Raw genomic sequence first — 13,702 nt, 5'->3', positions numbered from 1 at the left:
ACTCCTACAGATGACAAATCGTTGACTTTTATCGTTAACTTTTGTTGTTAACTCTAGCTACACAAAAATATTGTAATTGATAGGGAGCATGAACAAAAGATGTTGATAGAGTTTTGTTGAAAAATGTATTGGATATTTTTGTTGCCATTGGACTGGGCAGATTGTTTGGTTGCTATGAATAGGATTTTGAAAGAACAAATGTTTACTAAACCATCATATTAAATTCTTGAAGATTTGAGTCTAATATTTGCAAAATTAGTGCTAATAAGATAAAAAAAAAGAAAAATTAGATTTATATTATACTTCACGGTTCAGAAGGGGTTTGCTTCTTCGTTTATGTTAAAAAATGAGTTTGATTCAACAAGAATTTTTTCTAATTAGTTTGATTTAACCCCAAAGAAAGCCCATATTTTTATCTAATTTATATTTTTTATGAAAGAAAATTAAAACCAGTGAGAAGGGGTAGAAAATATCATTTTCTAATTAACTGATCACTTTTATTAGAGTTAACGACAGAAGTTAACAGTTTATCACTTGTAAGAGTGTTTTCAAAATAATTATTACTTTTGTGATAAATGTTGAAATATGTGTCACCCATGTGACAATAGCCCTAATATTTAAACAAAGTCATAATTAACTGATCACTTTTATTAGAGTTAACGACAGAAGTTAACAGTTTATCACTTGTAAGAGTGTTTTCAAAATAATTATCACTTTTGTGATAAATGTTGAAATATGTGTCACCCATGTGACAATAGCCCTAATATTTAAACAAAGTCATAAGAGCAAAAACATCATTTCACTAAAAGCGAACTAATTTCGTTAAAGTTAACGAAAAAATTAATAGTTTGTCACATATTTATCTATTTTTAAAGATTATCACTTTTTTTTATATTTATTTAAACCTGTGTCACCAAAATTACATTGACCTCAAAAAAATCATAAACAATATTTAAATTAATGAGAATGGTCTGCGTTTTAGCTAAACATCTGTGGAGGTCAGTAAGTATTAATCAAAAAGCTTTTAAATCGACTCCATCACTTAACTCGAACTAAATTTGTCGGCAACCATTTATCGTTAAGTCATCATAAAAAATAGTATAGAAGACATGGCTGGGATAACTGCACATACTTCCCGTGCAGAAAATAACCTGTCTTCGATTTCTTCCCATTCTTCGCCAAATCTCTGAAGTACATATTTTCATTCACTTTTTTCCCCCAAGTTATTTTTCTTCATATTAGATTCAAGTTAAAGCTCCAATATCTCAAAAAGAGTAGCATGCATGCAACAAGTGCTCTGAAAGCTAAAACGAAACAGGCCGAGAATTAGAAAACGTAATTTGTAAATTCAACACAGAGGTACAGATGTCTTTCACAAAGTTGTGTGGTCATCTAGCAACATCATATCTGACAAGCAGCTAAAGACTACAAAGTACAAGCTTCAAATTTCCAAACCCGAGGTTGAATACTACTCATGCTATCGAACATGAAGCTGAGAGTCGGAAAATAAGGAAGACTTTCTTATCCAAGCACAGATACATGATCCTAGGAGCATATTAGGAGTATTAAAACATTCTGTCTTCCAGACAAAGCTGTTTCATGGAAGCTTTTTCAGTTTCATCATATTTCTTCAACATGTAGTAAGATTCAGGATTTCATATTCTATTCAATATCATCAATCCAGTCACCATATATCCGACTGATTTTGTCCGGACCCTTCCATTTTTTGTGAGATCTTTGCCCCGGCCTCTGGACTACAATAGACGATCTTTGTGATGGAACTCCCATATGGTAAACATCTGCATGAGGCACTGAAGTAACTGATGCAACCACAGTATCAACTGGTGTTTTTGAAGGCACTCCTACTAGCTTTGCGTCGGAAGGGGCAGCAGAAGAATCTTTATTTTCCGACTCCAAAAGGCCTCCACCAAATCGGTGTAATTCTGTGTCAAAAGAAATCAATAAGAAAATGAATTCTAAGTGCAAAGTGAAATATGCATAAAGTTAGCCTCCCTATCAAACTCATTGAAAAAAGATAGAAGACAGTATATTGATAGTGAGCAAATCAAATGTGACTTCACACAAAAAGACAAGAGAACCCCAGCACAGTTCCTTTAGGAATTTTGTTGGTACATCAGTAAGCACAGCTACCTATCAGTGGCTCAATGTTAAGTCGAAATTTTTGATTGTCACAGGCACAACAAGATGCATCTCAGTTCCTAGAGTGTAGGAAGACGTAGAACTTAAAAGAATGCCCAAATAATTCCCAATTCTAACAAGAGTTTCATCCAGTAATGATAAAAATAATAGTGAACCATACAGGCTTCAAATAGACAAATTTTTCACTCTGTACAGCAGCTCAGACAACAGAACACCGACACTTGCACTAGTGATTTCAACACTTAGTTATCAGACTGTACCTAATTTTCTCTTATCGATCCAATAAAATGGTCTAACTTGATGCCAATCTGATCAGATCTGATGGTGGAATCCTTGAATTGCCATAAACGCAGAATTCTGACAATCAGAGGCTAGAGCCACTGTTGAGTCTTCAACAATAACATTAATACAGAACAGAAAAGATTCAAAACAGGTTTTGAAGCTTGAATCATGTGGCCTCTAATGAAATAGTAACTTAACAAGAAAAGTCATGAGATGCATAAACTTTGTGTTGTGACTACTTTCTAAGGTGGCTTTCACTAGGATGACACCAGTCGGCAGCAAATGATTTACTGAATATGAAAATGCGATAAGAAGATAGAAAATTTCCTTCACAGCTAATGAAAGCAGAAGATACTCTTCTTCAGGAATGTACAACCAGGTGCGTGATGCCTAAGTCACTAAGCCAGTAATGGACCTCAAAGTGGTTGGAGGAGACAAGCATGCAAAAAAGGATAAAAAGAATTTGAAGGAAACTAATGTCTAGATTATGTGCTCTAAATGAGAGGAAAAAATATTCTTTTCTGATGTAATTTGACCTATATTTTGCAAGAGTAGATCCCTTGCAATTTTGGGTTGTTTTAAAACTGCGGGGGTCCAACTCAAGGCATTTTATATGAAATTTTGATCCTCCTTGTTGCTCAATATATATCGTAATAACCGAACCTGATTCATATTTCCATGACCCATATTAGTATGCAAAGGCCCTGTTTCTTGAAAATCAACAACTCTGAAAACAAAAATAGAGACTGACAGACAGAAAGTGGGATAGATAAAAGCTTCAAAGCCTTGTAAATGTAAATTTAACACCTACAACATTTACTCACGTCCTATGATGGAGGAAAGCATTCAACAAAATGAAATCTAGTAAGTATAAAGAGAACAAAAAATGATCATTTGGTCCATTGAGTACACACAAATAACACTGAAGTACTTCGTCCTAGATCTCCAGTGATTTGCTAGGCTTACTAAAGTCCTCATACAGAATACCAAGTCCCAAATAAGAAAATAGGAATGACCTCGTTTGAGCATATGAAAGACAAAAAAATTAAAAAAACATATTTTCTGTATTCATCCAGTACACATTCATGTCGAAAGGACATGTATCTCTATTTATTATAACTGGAAGAAAAAGCTATTGTATTTTTGTTTATCCTGAAACAACACAAAAGCAGCTACTGAAATACTCCTACAAATAACTAAATTACTCCTACAAATAACTAAATTAATATAAACAAGAATTTCAACCAAACCCAAAACCTATAACATATCTCAAATTGTGAACCAAATGAATTGATTTTCCTCATTTGTATCGATTTCCACCATTGAATTATTTCTACATCAAGAAAGAAACTCATATATCAACTATCATTCAAGACCTTGGAAGCTTGGCTATCCTAAGAAACAAGAGGAAAACAAATTCCTAATATGGGAAAGTCCAGGACAACAAATAAATTCGTCACAAGATACCCATTATTTGAAGACAAATTGGCAGTGCAATCATTTTCTGTAATATTAGGAGACGAAAGGAACACATCTGTACTTGAACTTTATCATATTTACCTAAAACTTATAGAGCCAAAATTGCTTTCTCTACGTGCACACAACATCTTTCACTTCTTAACCATTAAAAGCCAATGATCACAAAAACAACAACAATAATAAAAGTCATTGCATTAAAATAACTTTCTGTATCCTACCAAAAAATGCATAAAGCAGGTTCATACCTTGAATCCCATGCGCAAAATGACATTTATTCCCAAATGGGCAGTACCCCGTAAGCTCCCACTTGTTGCAAATCCTAGTCTTCCAATTGGATGGCTTCACATTAGATACTCCAATATTATTTCCAGCAGCAGCAGCAGCTGCTCCCCCTCCACCATAGCCTCCAGGCCCCAAACTTATTGCCACACTCTCCCTATTCTTGCTCTGTTCATCATGCAAGAACGTGCAGTTTTCTCCATAAGGACAGCCCTCTTCTGTATAAAACTTCTTGCAGTGCCTCCCTTTATATGATCTCTGTGTCTCAACAGCGAAATTAGTTGAAACTATAGATGGGATTTGAAATTCCTCTCGAGGAATTTCATTTGTACTCGCTCTTTCCTCTTCATGAGCTGCTACTATTTCCTGCCAATTAGGAGGCGGTCGACGAAGCTCTTCAATGCTGTGCGCAAAGTTGCAGTTAGTTATATAAGGGCAGGTTCCATTGCGAAACTTGCAACATAGCTTTGTCTTGAAAAACATTTTGCCAATTGCTTTTGACTTGGAATTCACATCTTGGGAGCCGTTTCTTGACTTCTTATTTGGTGGTTGCTCGCTGTTTGACCTTGTTTGGGACTGACAGTTGGAATTGGAGATTGAAGGAGGGTCATCTGGGTAATCGTCTTCAGTTGCCCAAACAGATGAATCGTTAGGATTTGGAATCCAGTGCTCTGGTGCTCCATTTCCCACAATGATGTGAACCACGTTTTCACTTGAATCTCGACTGTAACTCATTACAGCAAAACCCTAACTTGTATTCTGTAAACTACCAGAAGCTGAAATTGTCTAGTTTTGAGGACAATTGAAGAGGAAAGATATACGCAAAAACTGAAATTTTAGGATTTTGAGAAAGGTTGATATTTCAATTACGAATCATACTGTCGTTTAGCAAAAGATATTTGATCGAGATCATGAAGAAATGAAATCTTCAAACTGACAGCAACAACATTACAAAAACAAATTGATACTAAAAATAATTTAATTCTTAAATTTAGAAAAATGAAAGAGAATTATACAAAGATGTAGAAGGGATTAGATCCACTCCTCAATCATTTCAATATATGATAAAAAAAAATAGCAAAAAGCAAAAAAAATTGTATTTACAGGCTTGGGAGAATTACTAGAGTGAGGAAAAATCAAAGTTAAAAGGAAATGGTTTCAAATTTAGAGATAGATTTGGTTCATTCGCATGGCTACGCACAGTGAAGACATGTTAACTGAGCAATGGAAGACGTAAGGAGATGAATTAAAATATCGTGTTCCTATGTACTTTTGCCACTTTATTTTTCTTACACTTGGATTTTGCAAGGCCATACAAAAAAAAAAAAAAAAAAAAAAAAAAGGAAAAGATTAAAAAATCGTTCTTCTTCTTCGAATATCATTTTCTACTTACCTGTCACCTCCATGGTGGAACTTAATCAAATTTCTGGTAATGACCAAAATAATTTTCCATTTCCACAAATAAATCCACTGCAAATTTTTTTTTATAACTCACATAACCAGATATAAATTTTTGGACTAAAATACCCTTATCTTCTAAACTTCCAAAACCAACACAAACTACTGTTGCGATAAAGGAAATTGGTGGCTTCTCTCTCAAGAGTGTGAGGAATCAGCGGGAAGACAAATGGAAGACAACGCAAATTGGTTTCTTTCTTAGCAAGTTGCCGATTTACCAATGCACTTGCAAGTGGGAAAATTTTAAAAAGGATAAATCTAAAAAGTAAATATTACGTGCTTTTAAAAAATTTGACTTAATACTGAATATTAATCTGTAAAAATAAGGGTTATCACGTCAATCAATTAGGTAATGGATAAACAAAAATGATGAATAAGCCCTCGGCAGAAGCACATTTGTCATTTACCTTGTATGAGTAAATGGGTAAAATGCTAAGAGGAACTACATAGACTACAAAAAAAGGGACACAATATTTTTTTTTTTTGCACTAACCTTACTGTTAAATATAGAAATTTTATTCATAATCCAAAGATACAAAAAGTTAAGAAACAAAGTAAGATTAAAGAAATACATAAAGTTAATAAAATGGTAGTTTGGATTTTCCTTGAGGTCATTGAAAATCCGTTTTATTAAATATTGATAGGAGGAATCCCAACAGATTAACTTAGGTAGCGTTTACTTTTTGGATTGCATTGAGAATCCTGAGGAGTGGGAATACTAAGATTGGGAGTGTGGAGTGGGAGTGAGAGTAGGTTGTTTACTTACACTAGAATGGAAGCATGGAATAGAGATCAGAATCTAATTTATGTGTTTATTTTGTCTTGGATTGGGAGTAAATAGTTTCAAATTACAATTTTATCATTATTTAAAGAATTATAGTTTTTAATTATAAAACTAATAAAAAATATATTTAATGAATAATATTTATTTTATTATATTTGTAAATTTATTATAATTATTAATATTCTTAATTATGAACAATAAATTATTAATTTTAATACAAAATGAAACCTTATTTTATTTTATTTAATATAATTATATTAAATTTATTATTATATAAAATAATAATATAATATTATTTAGTACAAAATTAATATTTTCTTTGAATAAACTATTTATTATTATTATTATTAAATAAATATAGTATTATTATTTTTAAAATAAATATAATAATATTATATTTATTAATTCTCTATTAATATAATAATATTATTTTAAAATAATTTTAACTTAGAATCAATGCAAATTATTATTTAGTTAAATATAATATTATTATTCAAATAAATATAATAATATTTATTTTATTTTATTAATTATAAAATATTAAATTAAATTAAATTAAAAAAATAAAAGGGTAAAAAAGGGAGAGGTGTGAGTGGATTCTCACTCTCACCTCCCTCAATGGGAGCCCTACTCCCACTCCCCACTCCAAAAATGGGTGGGGCCCACGGAGTGGGATTCCCACTTCCTTCCCATTTAAAGGAAGTAAACGCTGAAGTGGGAGGAATCCACACTCCTCACTCTCACTCCAGCAAGTAAACACAGCATTAGAATAGTTTAGCCCCATACTAACAAGTGTGTCGATCATTAGATTTCCTTTTCGATAAATGTGAGAGGCATAGAAATTGATATCGGCAATCCGACACTTGTAATCCAACCAATATGAAGCTGATAAGGAGGTCAGAAGTTATCATTATTAAAAACCAATAAGGCTGCCGTAGAATTACATTCCAACCAAATATTATCTACCGTCTATGATAAGCAAAATCAATCCCAATAATTATAGCTATACTTTCAGCAAAAAAAAGATGTTTAAATTCTAGAGTAGTAAAAGTTAAAGAAAATATTATGTTTGATTGAAGAGAGATTTTCTAAAGATTTAGAGAGAAAATCAATAGACTGAATTCATTTTTATTAATTTGAGAAAATAAACTGAAGGATTACAGAGTTTTATAAACATGCGTCCAGAAGATTCTACAGCAACAAAAGCATGTGAATAACCTCAACAACTTGTAATAAACTATTGGCGGGAAAGATATAACAAAATCTAAGAACTAAATTGCCTATATAATCAACTGTTGACGTGGATAATGACTCAGCAAACTTGCTGACTCAGCTGTTGACACAGTCTTCAGAATTCATTCTTAACATGCCCCCTTAAGCTCAAGGTCTCGGACAAACATTGAGCTTATCTCTCATATAAACAAAGTGATCAAAACCAAGTAGCTTAGTAAGTACGTCTGCCAATTGACTAGAGCTTGACACATGTTCAACAACAAGTTCCTTCTTGGCAATGTGTTCTCTCACAAAATGAAGATCCAATTCAATGTGCTTGGTTTGTGAATGATATTTTGGGTTGCTTGCCAAAGCCTCTGCACTTTTATTGTCATAGTACAGAATAGGTGTGTTACTGAGCTGCACTCTGAGTTCCTGCAACAGATAAAATTCATAGAACTTCTGAAGTTGCCAAAGCTAAGGCCCTGTATTCTGACTCAACGGATGATCTAGAAACAACATTTTGCTTCTTGGATGACCAGGAGATAAAATTGGGTCCAAGAAATATGCAGTAGCCTCCAATAGACCTTCTGTCATCAGGATCAGAGCCCTAATCTACATTTGAGAAAAGCTGTCAAAGAAAGCGATCTTGAGTTGTAAAATTGAATCCCATAAGTGGCTGTACATTGAAGATACCTAAGAACTCTCTTGCAGGCCTGCCAGTGAAGTATAGTAGAAGCAGCCAAGAATTGACCTCACTTATTCACAGTAAAGGCTATATCAAGCCTTGTCAAGGTTACATACTGAAGAGATCCAATAACACTTCTGTAAAGAGAAGGATTTTCAAACAAATTACCCTTGTCTTTATATAATTTATCAACAACACTCACTGGTGTATTACAACCTTTGCTGTCAAGCATGTGAGCCTTCTTTAAGATGTCTCCAACATATTTTGTTTGAGAGAGATGTAAACCAGCACTTGATGGAGTAACTTCTAATCCGAGAAAGTAGTTGAAGTCGCCCAGATCCTTAAGAGCAAACTCAGCCAAAAAGTGTAATAATTTTCTCTATCTGTGCATTCTTAGAACCAGTAACTAAGATGTTATCTACATAAATAAGGATGAGTAAAATGTCTGAACCAGTATGCTTAAGAAACAAGGAGGTATATGATCTAGAAGTTTGAAAATCCCACTGCAACACAGCACGTTTCAATTTGTCATACCATACTTGGGGTGCCTGCTTAAGACCATGTAAGGCTTTATTTAACTTGCAGACATAGGTTGGATGTTGATGATCAATAAATCCCTCAGGTTGATGCATGAATACATCCTCAGTTAGCACTCCATTAAGGAATGCATTGTTGACATCCAACTGCCTTATTGTCCAATGATTCATCACTACAAGGCTTACAATGATTCTAATGGTACATGGCTTTACAACAGGGCTGAAGGTCTTAAAGAAATCCACACCATAGGTTTGATGAAACCCTTTTGTAACTAATCTTTCCTTATACTTGGAGATACTTCCATCTAGATTATACTTCACTCTAAATACCTATTTATTTCCAACAATTTTGGTGGCTAATTCAGCTGGAACCAGAGTCCATGTTTCATTTTTCTTTAAAGCATGAAACTCTTCTGTCATTGCCATATACCATTTCTGATCTGCTAAGGCTGCTTTGACACTTGTTGGTTTAATATCTTGAGTGGCTGTAAGATAAATTTTAAGTTTGAAAACTCCTGTTTTGGCTCTTGTAATCATTTGATGTGTAGGAACTATTGGTAAGGCTGGCTGAGGAGGTGACACTGATGAATTTTGGGTGGATGTATGAGAAGAGAATGGTGAAGGAGGGTTGTTGATTTATGGTAAGGAATGAGAGTTTGAAGTTGGTGGCACTGTTGGAACAGATGGTGATATTGGAGGTTGCTGTGTTGAGCTATTGTCATGAAGAATGCAGAATGAAAGAGAAGAGATTGGTACTGAGTCTGATGAAGAATTGGAAGAAGGAAACAATTTAGAATAAGGAAACTCATTTTCATTAAAGGTAGCATGAACTGCAATAAACACCCTTCCTGTTTTGTCCAGACACTTGTAACCCTTGCGTAGAGGGCTATAACCTATAAACAAACACTTTTGAGAATGAAAATCAAGTTCGTATTGATTATATGGTCTGAGAAAAGTGTAGCATGCACTGCCAAAGACTCTAAGAAAATCATAATTTGGTGACTGTTGGAACAACTTTTGATAAGGAGATTGATTATTTAAAATTGTGGTTGGCATTCGATTAATGAGATAAGAGGTTGTGTGAAAAGCTTCCCACCAAAAGGAAATACGCATTTTGGCTTAAGCAAGAAGAGTTATTTCGGTCTCAACAATGTGCCTATGCTTCCTCTTAACCATACCATTTTGATAATGAGTATGAGGGCAGCTATGCCTAAATTGAATGCCTTATTGATGAAGAAAATAGGTGAAAACTTTGAACTCTCTGCCCATGTCAGACTGTAATGCTTTGATAGGTAGATTGAATAGTTTTTCTACCAAAGTTTTGAAGTTTTTGAAGGTACCTAAGGCATTAGATTTCAGTACAAGAGGAAAGATCCAGCAATACCTAGTGTAGTCATTAACAAAAGAAATGTAATATTTATAGCCTTCCATAGAAAGAACAGAGGTTGGTCCCCATATATCTGTATGAATTAATTCTAGAGGATATTTTGATTTGATTTCAATTGCTGAAAAGTGAAATTGATGTAGTTGACAAGCATTATAGAACTCAAACTTTTGCTTATTATTACAAGTAATGTTTATACAACTATTTTTCAAGAGAGTTTGAACAACGTACTTGCTTGGATGACCAAATCTATTATGTAAAAGACTGACTGAAACATTTCTTGAAGCATGAAAGTTTACTGGAAACTCAGACCTTATTTGCACAGACAAAGGATCAACAGAAGGTTGACTAGAAGAAAAGACTGACACCATAGAACTTGGTTGGAAGATTTTTACATCATAAGAGGGAAATGTTTCTTCATATGACAATATCTTATATAGCCCTCATTTAACAATCCCCTGAGCCAGCAATGTTCCTTTCACCTTGTCCTTTAGAAAACATGTATCAGATGAAAATTTAATTATTATTGTTGTGCAAATTTTAATGTACTCGCAAGCGCACGAATCTATTGTAGTATAGACTAATGGTGACGAGTGTCGATCCCACGAGGAGGTGGATTTTAATTGTGTATAGAATTAATTTTGTAAATGAGTGGTTGGATTTTTTGGTGGAAATGATTTGGAATATGCTAAAACTTAAATTAAAATGGCGATAATAAATTCTGAAATTGGAATTGAAATGACGAGAATAAATTGAAGCGAAGATCTATTGAAATGACGTACTTGGGTATCTGGATCCATATCAACATGCATCATGGGCTAAATAATCCGTATTAATGCCAATTAAATCATGAGGGGGGAATCCACACCTCATGAACCACGCTCTAATCAATATGGTGCTAAGGGCTTATCGTGCCAAATAATAATAACCTTGTACTAGAGGGCCGGTGTAACCAAGGCGGTACTAGACAAGATTAGTATTATTTGTCGACGAGAAGTCAAAACATCCACAAAAACTAGAGGGGAAGAGAAAATAAATTTACCAAATTAAGCCCATGACACATGTTGAGACTTCACCTTCAACCCAAGCTTGAAAGAAAATTAGCCACTCATAATTGAACTATGGGCAAAATGGGAATTTATTAAAATACGAAGAAAATACAAGATGGAGAAGGAATTACAGAAAATGGATCCCAAAAATGGATTCAGAGATATCAAATTAGGGGGGAGAGGCCCCATTTTTATAGATACATGGAGTAAATCATGGCCATCGGATTAAAAATAGTTTGGACGCTCAGGATTGCGCCACGTCATCAGTCAACAGTCCACGGTTTGACCACGCGGATGAACAGTAACACGGTTTGACCCGACTTTGAACAGTAACGCGGTTTGACCCGGATGAACAGTAACGCGGTTTGGTTGAAAATAATCCTGTGTGATGCATGCACCGTACGCGAGATTTTTCGTCCACTGATATGCTGCCACGTCACCATCAACAGTACATAAGAATTTTAGTCCAACAGGATCGTGACACCTCATCAGTCAATGCCACATCATCGGTCAATGCCACGTCATCATCCGTCTATGTGAACAGTGTCGTGAACAGTAACGTATACAGTATCGTACACGTGAATAGTACCGTACATGTGAATAGTGCCATTTTTCCTTTTATGCTCCTCCTAAGGTTTTCGACCGTCCTGAGTTCAAAAGTGATGTCCGTTTTGCCGTCTGATCTCTCCTTTATTGTGAAATGACTATAATGCCCCTAAAATACATAAATTACTTAATTAAAATAAAACACACGTAATTAAATCATAAGAATGTTAAATACATAAAAGTAAGGGTTGTTAGTAAGACTTGAAATGTAAAATGACGGTTTTCTCCTTTATAAATATGCATTTTCTAACACTCAACACACCCCCCAACCAGCTTATTGCTAGTCCCTAGCAAATAAAGCGAAAACAAAATTCAAATTCAAAATAATTTTTTTTTTGTTTTAATAGAAACACTCGTATTTATTCCATCAGATTAATGATAGCAATCAAATAAAAGTATAAGCATTATCTCCAGTCTAAAGCAACATCACACCCACATCAACCATCCACATGAATTAGCCCAGTAGACTTTGTTTTAGCTACTCTCAAGAATGACATGTCAAACCCCAAAATCTCACTGGAAGTAGTGACACTCTCACAAATAAATTAATCCCAATAAAAATAGTCACTCCAATGAATGGTAATTGAGAGAGAAAATAATAAAGAAGTGATATCACATGCTCTCACCAAGATGAAATAAATATGCCCTCAGCTTAGAAATAATACGATCTCAAGTCAAATAAAATGTTAGTCAACCCACTTTATTTATCTTTTTTTTTTTTTTTTAATTATGCATCACTACATCTTTTTAGCCCATATAACTAGCTTCTACTTCAAACTATAGTTCCCTAAAATCAAGAAGGACTTTTATTAGGACGAAACGTAGGCTAGGGACATGGCTAACAAAGAAGGAAAATAAGGAAAACAAAGTGTATGTTTGAGAAAAATGCAGAGAATTTTTTTTTTTTTTTTTTTTTTTTTGGAAGTTGCAAGGTGGATTTCACCTATTTTTATTCTTTTGAAACAACAACTTTTGTTTTTGTTTTTGTTTTTTTTGTTTTTTGTTTTTTTTTTTTTTTGCTTTTATTTGGCATAACTTCACTGAACAAAATAATTATTTACATTTTCTCAAACATACATAGGTGATGGAACTTATAAGATATCAGGTAATACTCCAAATCGGAGTGGGTCAAGATGATAAGTTGACAAAGAAAATGTTTTTTTTTTTTTTTAAAGGCTCAAAAGGGTTAACTATGGATATTAAATAAAAGGGATGGCTTGAAAGGCTCAAACGGATCAAAGATGGCCTCTCCATCGTCTTTTAGGGCTTTAAATAATTTTCCATATCTACTAGTTAGATGGGCCTCCAAATGTAGCAACACACTCTTTTTTTTCTTTTTTTTTTCTTTTTTTTTTACCATTTTTTTTTAAAGGGTTAACTCAAAAGAAATGTAGAGATCGTGTATAAAATAATAAACTGCTAAGCTGTATAGAGAATGGGCAAAAGGGTTACTCTCCAAGAAAATGATAGGCTCAACAACTCACTTGGCACTTATTTATGACATGTTCATTCCTTCAAGCAACTCATATTTGTCTCCGACATCAACATGTAAAGTAGCAAACATAGCGTAACATCACTTAAGACCAAAGATAATACAAATAATAAAATTTGAAATTAATCATGTCATCCAATGTTAAAACAAATAACACAAATTTTTTTTTTTTTTTAACAACATTCTACCCCCCAACCTATTCTAAACATGAAAGAAAAATATGCATGCAGGAATGTGAAAATGATGTAGAAAAATTTATTAGAAATTTTTTTTTTTAACTAAGAAGATGCGTT

General features: G+C 33.7%; 1 protein-coding gene across 1 annotated transcript; it reads right to left on the bottom strand.

Annotated features, from left to right (window-relative positions):
- Positions 1-1,326: 1,326 nt before the first annotated feature.
- On the bottom strand, positions 1,327-5,676 carry LOC18051827 (zinc finger CCCH domain-containing protein 12). The gene is made up of 2 exons (XM_006445634.2): positions 4,167-5,676; positions 1,327-1,943 (listed from the first exon to the last, which is right to left on the bottom strand). The coding sequence occupies exons 1-2, from the start codon at positions 4,933-4,935 to the stop codon at positions 1,663-1,665; spliced, it is 1,050 nt and encodes a 349-aa protein (XP_006445697.1). The 5' UTR covers positions 4,936-5,676; the 3' UTR covers positions 1,327-1,662.
- Between the last annotated feature and the right edge of the window lie 8,026 nt (positions 5,677-13,702).

Source organism: Citrus clementina, unplaced genomic scaffold (assembly GCF_000493195.1).
Source record: "Citrus clementina cultivar Clemenules unplaced genomic scaffold, Citrus_clementina_v1.0 scaffold_2, whole genome shotgun sequence".
NCBI lineage: Eukaryota > Viridiplantae > Streptophyta > Magnoliopsida > Sapindales > Rutaceae > Citrus > Citrus x clementina.
This window is presented reverse-complemented; position numbering and strand designations above follow the sequence as displayed.